Genomic DNA, 10016 nt, shown 5'->3' with positions numbered 1-10016 from the left:
ACTCTGGAGTGGGATCGATTTGGCGGTGGAGGGTCCGTCATGGTTGTCGTAGCTGAATCAGAATTAGTTAGGTAACATATATAAATAAGATGTTTTATTTATCTTTATGCTTGTCATTAGAATGTCTTCTTTTGGACTATACTGTTGGCAGTTGCATTTTCCTTTCTCTCTTGGGAAAAGTCACTTGGGGCCCAGAGAGGGGAGAGGTCAGGCTTGTCTTTTACATGTCTGGTAATATGCGAAACATCTGTGAAACCATGTGAAGGGCTCCACTATGTCTGTAATCCAGTCACTCCCTTCTTTTCCCATTGGGGGAGGAGTATGGCAGTGTCTGGAACCATTATACAATCTCTTCTGATGTTGAACTTATCTTTCATAGTATATGCCCTAGAGGTTCACTCCCCTTAGTGAGCTTCTCCAGGAGTGGGGAGAAGATGGGGTGTATTTGAGATGGGCGTATCTAGAATTGACAATTGATATATGCCATTGGATGAGGTAATGTTTTGGTCCTAAGTGGTACCAAGAACGAGATTAGAATCTCGTCTAAAGAGACCAAACTGAACGATAATTTATAGCTAATTCTATCTGGATGGGATACTCCTCTTTCAAGTAAAAGACATGTGACATGTGGTTCATCATGTGAGTTGAGAGGGGTGTGTCTTGGCTATAAAAAAAACTAAGAATTATTTTGTAAGCACTCTCAGAGAATTCATTTATAGACACTGAATTGATCTGAGAGTCAAAGGGCTATGGTGAAGCACATATAATTACGGATGAACTTTAAAATATAACTCTGACGTGTGTGTTTTGTAAACTCATCATTTAGTAATACAGGAAATTACCATGACATGGTCTGGGGCGGTGTGTCACAGCATCATCGGACTGAGCTTGATGTTATTGCAGGCAATCTCAATGCTGTGCGTTACAGGAAAGACATCCTCCTCCCTCATGTGGTACCCTTCCTGCAGGCTCAGCCTGACATGACCCTCCAACATGACAATGCCACCAGCCTTGCTCATTCTGTGCGTGACTTCCTGCAAGACAGGAATGTCAGTGTTCTGCCATGGCCAGAGAACTGCCCGGATCTTAATCCCATTGAGCACGTCTGGGACCTGATGGATCGGAGGGTGAGGGCTAGGGCCATTCCCCCCAGAAATGTCTGGGAACTTGCAGGTGCCTTGGGGGAAGAGTGGGGTAACATCTCACAGCAAGAACTGGTAGATCTGGTTCAGTCCATGAGGAGGAGATGCACTACAGTACTTAATGCAGCTGGTGGCCACACCAGATACTGACTGTTACTTTTGATTTTGACCTCCCCCCTTTGTTCAGGGACACATTATTCCATTTCTGTTAGTCACATGTTCAGTTTATATATATATCCATGACATTCATGATTTCCTTAAGAGCACGAGGGTGATAGTTTGTAGTGCGATTTCCTTTTCAGTCCATTGAGGTATTTTAAAAACAGTATTATAATATTAGAGTCTTATATTGCCTGTAGGGTTGATCAATTATTATATTTTCAAAGACCTGTGGATCATCATGATTTGGTCCGTATAGGTTAATAAGCCATATCTGATTATGGTCCAATAACATATTTAAAATCATCCATACCCCCATGCTTCCCACAATGTTACCAATTGCCTTAGGTCTGGGATGTAAGACTAACAGGGTAACTTTTAATGTCAGCCAACAGTGAATGACTATATGTCACCACCTTGTGGTAAAAATGAGGAGTTACAGGCTTGATGCAGCTCGTTATTACAGGCAGGTACATTGTAATGATATGAGAACTATGTAAACCTACACTGGAATTACACGCTGTAGTTTTTAAATGACTTTACATGGTCAGACTGATGGAACCAAAACACTAGTTTGTTTACATGTTTTCTTTTATTAATTTTTTGTTGACAGGTAAAAGCAGACAGAAAAGAAGAGCTTTAAGAGTCTGTCCATACAGCCCCTTAATACAGATCTATAGGTGACTAAAATATAAACGCAACATGTAAAAGTGTTGGTCCCATGTTTCATGAGCTGAAATAAAAGATCCCAGAAATGTTCCATACGCACAAAAAAAGCTTATTTCGCTCAAGTTTTCTGCACAAATTAGTTTACATCCATGTTAATGAGCATTTCTCCTTTGCTAAGATAACCCACCTGACAGGTGTGACATATCAATAAGCTGATTAAACAGCACGATCATTACACAGGTGCACCTTGTGCTGTGGACAATAAAAGGCCAATCTAAAATGTGTAATTCGGTTACAACACAATGCCACAGATGTCTCAAATTTGAGGGAGCGTGGAATTGGCATGCTGACTGCAGGAATGTCCAACAGAGCTGTCGCCAGAGAATTGAACGTTCATTTCTCTACCACAACGTTGTTTTAGAGAATTTGGCGGTACATCCAACCGGCCTCACAACCGCAGACCACATGTAACCCTGTCAGCTAAGGACCTCCACATCCGGCTTCTTCACCTGCGGGATCGTCTAAGAAGGGGGGGTTCTCAGGAGTATTTCTGTCTATAATAAAGCCCTTTTGTGGGGGAAAAAACGAATTCTGATTGGCTGGCCCTCCCAGGTCCACGGATGCCGTCATGTGAAATCCGTAGATTAGGGCATATTGACTGATTTCCTTCTATAAACTGTATCTCAGTAAAAACTTTTTAAATTGTTGCAAGTTGCGTTTATATTTTTTGTTGAGTATAGGATCAGATTAGCTTCCATTAAACATTATGGCGGAGGACACATAACTGACTTGATATCAGTGTCGGTGGGTAACTTGATCTAGGATGATCTTATTCTCCATTTAAATCTATCCTGATCCTATAGCGGGCCTGATAATGTGTCTAGTGGCAACTTCAGACCCAGTCCGAGGGGGACGGGGTTGTAGTAGGGTTACACAATCCCAGAAACTTTCCTAATATTCCTTGGTTTTACAGAAAAAGCCTGGTTGCAGAATTCACAGATTTACAGTTTATGCTCTCCTAATTCACGGATTTACAGTTTATGCTCTCCTAATTTTCAGGAATGTTCCCACAGCCAGGATTACTGGAAAACCTGGGGGAGTTTGGGGAAAATTACCGTAGCGACCCTAGTCTGTTGTTATAAACAGGGTAACACTACTTTACGCCGACCCTCTATCATCCGGTCTACATAACGCTGTCATGGCAATAACGTAAGAGGTGTCATAAAACAGTCATAACAGCTAATGTTATGTATACATCCGCTGACTTTATAACCTCCCTAACCCAGAGGTCAGGCTACTTGGCTAAAGTTACTGTAGATACTGCCAGTCAGTGACTTAGCAAAAGTTACTGTAGAAATTGCAGGTCAGGCTACTTGGCTAAAGTTACTGTAGATACTGCCAGTCAGTGACTTAGCAAAAGTTACTGTAGAAATTGCAGGTCAGGCTACTTGGCTAAAGTTACTGTAGATACTGCCAGTCAGTGACTTAGCAAAAGTTACTGTAGAAATTGCAGGTCAGGCTACTTGGCTAAAGTTACTGTAGAAATTGCAGGTCAGGCTACTTGGCTAAAGTTACTGTAGATACTGCCAGTCAGTGACTTAGCAAAAGTTACTGTAGATACTGCCAGTCAGTGACTTAGCAAAAGTTACTGTAGATACTGCCAGTCAGTGACTTAGCAAAAGTTACTGTAGATACTGCCAGTCAGTGACTTAGCAAAAGTTACTGTAGATACTGCCAGTCAGTGACTTAGCAAAAGTTACTGTAGATACTGCCAGTCAGTGACTTAGCAAAAGTTACTGTAGAAATTGCAGGTCAGCTACTTGGCTAAAGTTACAGTAGATATTGCAGGTCAGCTACTTGGCTAAAGTTACAGTAGATATTGCAGGTCAGCTACTTGGCTAAAGTTACAGTAGATATTGCAGGTCAGCTACTTGGCTAAAGTTACAGTAGATATTGCAGGTCAGCTACTTGGCTAAAGTTACAGTAGATATTGCAGGTCAGCTACTTGGCTAAAGTTACAGTAGATATTGCAGGTCAGCTACTTGGCTAAAGTTACAGTAGATATTGCAGGTCAGCTACTTGGCTAAAGTTACAGTAGATATTGCAGGTCAGCTACTTGGCTAAAGTTACAGTAGATATTGCAGCGACTTTAACCCAACACCCTCATCAAGGGGTTCGGATCTCTTGGCGTAACGGCAAAGCTGTTTGGTTGACAGTCCCTGGACCCAGTATCAAGTCAGTATCAAGAGGCTACTCCCAAATCCCATACAATATACTAAATCAAGATAATGAGGTAACCTAAACAGTGGTATGTGTCATAACAGGGATAAGTCAGGGGACATAAAGTGCATTCGTAAAGTTCAGACCCCTTGACTTTTTCCACATTCTAAAATGGATTAAATTGTTTTTTGTTTTTTATCAATCTATACCCCATAATGACAAAACAGGTTTAAAAACTTTTGCTAATTTATTTTTAAAAAATATTAAAAAAATATTAAAATAATTATTCAGACCCTTTGCTATGAGACTCAAAATTGAGCTCAGGTTCATCCTGTTTTCATTGATCATCCTTGAGATGTTTCTACAACTTGGGAGTCCACCTGTGGTAAATTCAATTGATTGGACATGATTTAGAAAGGCAATCACCTGTCTATAAAAAGGTCCCACATTTGACAGTGCATGTCAGAGCAAAAACCAAGTCATGAGGTCAAAGGTATTGTCCATAGAACGCCGAGACAGGATTGTGTCGAGGCACAGATCTGGGGAAGGGGATCAAAACATTTCTGCAGCATTGAAGGTCCCCAAGAAGAGTGGCCTCCATCATTCTTAAATGGAAGAAGTTTGGAACAACCAAGATTCTTCCTAGAGCTGGCTGCAAATCGGGGAGAAGGTCACTGACAGAGCTCCAGAGTTCCTCTGTGGAGATGGGAGAACCTTCCAGAAGGACAACCATCTCTGCAGCACTCCACCAATCTGGCCTTTATGGTATAATGACCAGACAGAAGCCTCTCCTCAGTAAAAAAGGCACATCACAGCCCGCTTGCAGTTAAGGACTCTCAGAGCATTAGAAACAAGATTCTCTGGTCTGATGAAACCAAGATTGAACTCTTTGGCCTGAATGCCAAGCGTCATGTCTGGAGAAAACCTGGCACCATCCATACGGTGAAGCATGGTAGTGGCAGCATCATGCTGTGGGGATGTTTTTCAGCAGCAGGGACTGGGAGACTAGTCAGGATCAAAGGAAAGATGAACAAAGCAAAGTACAGAGAGATCCTTGATGAAAACCTGCTCCAGAGCGCTTAGGACCTCAGACTAGGGCGAAGGTTCACCTTCCAACAGGACAACGACCCTAACCACACAGCCAAGACAATGCAGGAGTGGCTTTGGGACAAGTCTCTGAATGTCCTTGAGTGGCCCAGCCAGAGCCTGGACTTGAACCCGATCGAACATCTCTAGAGACCTGAAAATAGCTGTGCAGCGACACTCCCCGTCCAACTTCACAGAGCTTGAGAGGATCTGCAGAGAAGAATGGGAGAAACTCCCCAAATACAGGCGTGCCAAGCTTGTAGCATCATACCAAAGACTCAAGGCTGTAATCTCTGCCAAAGGTGCTTCAACGAAGTACTGGGTAAAGGGTCTGAATACTTATGTAAATGTAATATTTCAGTTTTATTTTTTTAATAAAATGTGTACCAAAAAAAAACTATTTTTCCTTTGTCATTATGTGGTATCGTGTGTAGATTAATGAGGGGATAAAAAAAAAATCCATTGTAGAATAAGTGGTAATGTAACAAAATGTGGAAAAAGTCAAGGGGTCTGAATATTTTCCAAATGCACTGTAAGCTGTACATGTCTACTGGTTCCTAAATGAGTCTACCTCACTAGTCGTCTGTACCTTGGCATTGCTTTGGCATTAGGAAGTAAAATGTCAGCGGGCTTGTATAGGGGTGTGGGGGGGTTGTCTGAGCTTGCCTTTTCAGGCTTATCTTTCCTATTTGCTTAAATGTATGATTTATGGAGAGGTCACAGAGTTCGGTCTGTAAAGTTAGGATTCAGGCCCTGTGATAACAGAAATGTCTTGGTGCATTGCATGACCAATAGAGAATAACAACTACTAAGGCCTTGGGCCAGTGGCTAGGGGGGAGAACAGCTCAATCCATATTGGAAACAAAGTGTTTCCTTAAACACTGTCTATATCATTTTAAGAAGGGAAAACACACGGAGAGAAATATTTTTCATATGCATAAATGTCATTTAGTTTCACCCCCCCCCCCCCCCCAAGCTTTTGACCAAGAGCAAAGAGTTGACAGAACATGAACTTGTACATTAACAGAGTTGTGTGTTTGTTCCTTCCACTTCCTGGAAAAAACATGTCATAAAAGGGAATCACCAGGAAGTGCAGCTTTCAGTCATACACACATACCATATGTAAAGAGTAGCACTAGAATGGGCAGAGGTGCTTATAGCACAACAGACATTACAAGTCATGATTAATGATTAACAACACATTTTATGTCGCCTAGAACACTTTTAGAAATTAAACCTGTAGACTACAGACTAGCTTATCTGGGTTTCAGAGAATAGTAGACTTGAGTGGTTAATGTATGTTGATAAGAGAAAAAAAAAGGACATAATTGAACTAATTATAATTAGTTACTAATACATAATGTTCCTTTGATTAATAGAGACATTCATTGACAAAGAAAGACGAGTAGACGGAAGCATATAGAAGGGAACCCTGGGCTAGCTTGGCTTGCTGACATTAAAAATAAGACATACAGTTGAAGTCGGAAGTTTACATACACTTAGTTTGGAGTCATTATAACTCGTTTTTCAACCACTCCACAAATTTCTTGTTAACAAACTATAGTTTTGGCAAGTTGGTTAGGACATCTACTTTGTGCGTGACACAAGTAATTTTTCCAACAATTGTTTACAGACAGATTATTTCACTTATAATTCACTGTATCACAATTCCAGTGGGTCAGAAGTTTACATACACTAAATTGACTGTGCCTTTAAACAGCTTGGAAAATTCCAGAAAAGGATGTCATGGCTTTAGAAGCTTCTGATAGGCTAATTGACATCATTTGATTCAATTGGAGGTGTACCTGTGGATGTATTTCAAGGCCTACCTTCAAACTCAGGGCCTCTTTGCTTGACATCATGGGAAAATCAAAAGAAATCAGACAAGACCTCGGGAAAAAAATGGAGACTTCCACAAGTCTGGTTCATCCTTGGGAGCAATTTCCAAATACCTGAAGGTACCACGTTCATCAAAGTGCAAATCAATCCCAGAACAACAGCAAAATACCTTGTGAATATGCTGGAAGAAACAGGTACAAAAGTATCTATATCCACAGTAAAACGAGTCCTAAATCGACATAACCTGAAAGGCTGCTCAGCAAGGAAGAAGCCACTGCTCCAAAACCGGCATAAAAAAGCCAGACTACGGTTTGCAACTGCACATGGGGACAAAGATCGTACTTTTTGGAGAAATGTCCTCTGGTCTGATGAAACAAAAATAGAACTGTTTGGCCATAATGACCATCGTTATGTTTGGAGGAAAAAGGGGAGGCTTGCAAGCCGAAGAACACCATCCCAACCGTGAAGCACGGGGGTGGCAGCATCATGTTGTGGGGGCGCTTTGCTGCAGGAGGGACTGGTGCACTTCACGAAATAGATGGCATCATGAGAAAGGGAAATTATATGGATATATTGAAGCAACATCTCAAGACATCAGTCAGCAAGTTAAAGCTTGGTCGCAAATGGGTCTTCCAAATGGACAATAACACCAAGCATACTTCCAAAGTTGTGGCAAAATGGCTTAAGGACAACAAAGTCAAGGTATTGGAGTGGCCATCACAAAGCCCTGACCTCAATCCTGTAGAAAATGTGTGGGAAGAACTGAAAAAGCGTGTGCGAGCAAGGAGGACTACAAACCTGACTCAGTTACACCAGCTGTCAGGTGAAATGGGCCAAAATTCACCCAACTTATTGTGGGAAGCTTGTGAAAGGCTACCCGAAATGTTTGACCAAAGTTAAACAATTTAAAGGCAATGCTACCAAGTACTAATTGAGTGTATGTAAAGTTCTGACCCACTGGGAATGTGATGAAAGAAATAAAAGCTGAAAAAATCATTCTCTCTACTATTATTCTGACATTTCACATTCTTAAAATAAAGTGGTGATACTAACTGACCTAAGACAGGGAATTTTTACTAGGATTAAATGTCAGGAATTGTGAAAAACGGAGTTTAAATGTATTTGGCTAAGATGTATGTAAACTTCCGACTTCAACTGTACATAATACACAGTAAATGCAATGAGGAAAACAAGTTGAAAAGACGTCATTTCAACCCATTTTTGCTCACTGGGTGTTCATGTTTTGGCAGAAAAGAGTCAATATTATTATATGATATGAAACATTCCTTTGAACAAGCTTATTACAGAGAAATATTGGACGATTCATCAGCCTCATCCACCATGTTTGGGTTTACCTGAGATTCCGTTTGTCCCTCAGGGTTGGACTGTTAACACTGACCGGACGACTTGATTGATCACTTGACCCGATCGATAGATTGAGCCCAAAGTCTAACAAGGTTTACTAAGATCAGGTCAGACATTCAAGCGAGCAGAGAAGGCGGATATTATCACGCTGATATTAATCGAAACACTATCGTCACACCAGAGATCAACCAAACTCAGCCTCGCTCGCTTCAACCAAACACACCCGACTCACCTTATCATCGAACACACCTGACCTGCAGGTTGAAAACATTCCTTACTCACTCCACTTAGCTACAGTTCCATTTTACACAACCACTCGTCAATGCCTTTTGAAAAGAAAAATCGCAAATACATATTTTTAAAGAAAGGCTTTTAGCTTATAGAAGAGACGATATATCCGCTTACCGGTACAACCCTCTTCCTTCTAAGGAGTTGTCTTTCGTTTAAGACAGTCTTGGAATGCACTATATATATATATATATATATAGAGATAAATATTGCCATTACTATAAAGCATGATTACTGTATACATACAGTGACCTCCCTACCACTAGAGGCACCAGAGCGACCTGTAGCACCCTTTTCCACTATTAACTCTGACTGTCATAGCCCCTGAAGACCTCTAGGAGGACAGACACTCAGAGCAGACATAACCCCTGAAGACCTCTAGGGGAACAGACACTCAGAGCAGTCATAACCCCTGAGGACCTCTAGGAGAACAGACACTCAGAGCAGTCATAACCCCTGAAGACCTCTAGGGGAACAGTCACTCAGAGCAGACATAACCCCTGAAGACCTCTAGGGGAACAGACACTCAGAGCAGTCATAACCCCTGAAGACCTCTAGGGGAACAGACACTCAGAGCAGTCATAACCCCTGAAGACCTCTAGGAGAACAGTCACTCAGAGCAGACATAACCCCTGAAGACCTCTAGAGGAACAGACACTCAGAGCAGTCATAACCCCTGAAGACCTCTAGGAGAACAGACACTCAGAGCAGACATAACCCCTGAAGACCTCTAGGGGAACAGACACTCAGAGCAGTCATAACCCCTGAAGACCTCTAGAACAGTCACTCAGAGCAGACATAACCCCTGAAGACCTCTAGGGGAACAGACACTCAGAGCAGTCATAACCCCTGAAGACCTCTAGGGGAACAGTCACTCAGAGCAGTCATAACCCCTGAAGACCTCTAGGGGAACAGTCACTCAGAGCAGTCATAACCCCTGAAGACCTCTAGGAGAACAGACACTCAGAGCAGTCATTTTTCTTTCTTTTTTAAAATCCCTTATATATATGTAAAAATCCACACTTTAGTGACGCTCTTCTCCCATAGGTCACTCCTCATCCACAGTCTCCCTTTTCGATTCGTCAGCTTTGTGTTCCAGGACCTGAGGGGCGGGGCTAGGAGGGGGAAGGACATTGACGGCAGCCAATGAGGGGTCTTGTTGATCAAGGTCCTTCCTAGATGAAATCTCTTCCTGTGAAGGAAAAAGGTATTAATTTATTAAACAGTTGACTCCCGATACATGCAATT

At 41.9% G+C, this 10016-nt stretch overlaps 1 protein-coding gene across 2 annotated transcripts in view; it reads right to left on the bottom strand.

Moving 5' to 3' along the window:
* Positions 1 to 1874: 1874 nt before the first annotated feature.
* The window catches only part of LOC139559052 (homeobox-containing protein 1-like), a 31567-nt gene continuing 23425 nt past the window's right edge, over positions 1875 to 10016 (bottom strand). For both annotated transcript variants that reach the window (XM_071374702.1, XM_071374703.1), the window contains one exon: positions 1875 to 9960. In XM_071374702.1, the coding sequence (XP_071230803.1) occupies positions 9817 to 9960 (144 nt within the window). In that variant the 3' untranslated portion in view covers positions 1875 to 9816. The remainder of the gene's footprint in view (positions 9961 to 10016) is intronic.

The sequence above is a fragment of the Salvelinus alpinus genome, chromosome 29, assembly GCF_045679555.1.
Source record: "Salvelinus alpinus chromosome 29, SLU_Salpinus.1, whole genome shotgun sequence".
NCBI lineage: Eukaryota > Metazoa > Chordata > Actinopteri > Salmoniformes > Salmonidae > Salvelinus > Salvelinus alpinus.
Note: the sequence above shows the minus strand (reverse complement) of the source record. Positions and strands in the feature narration are given on the sequence as shown.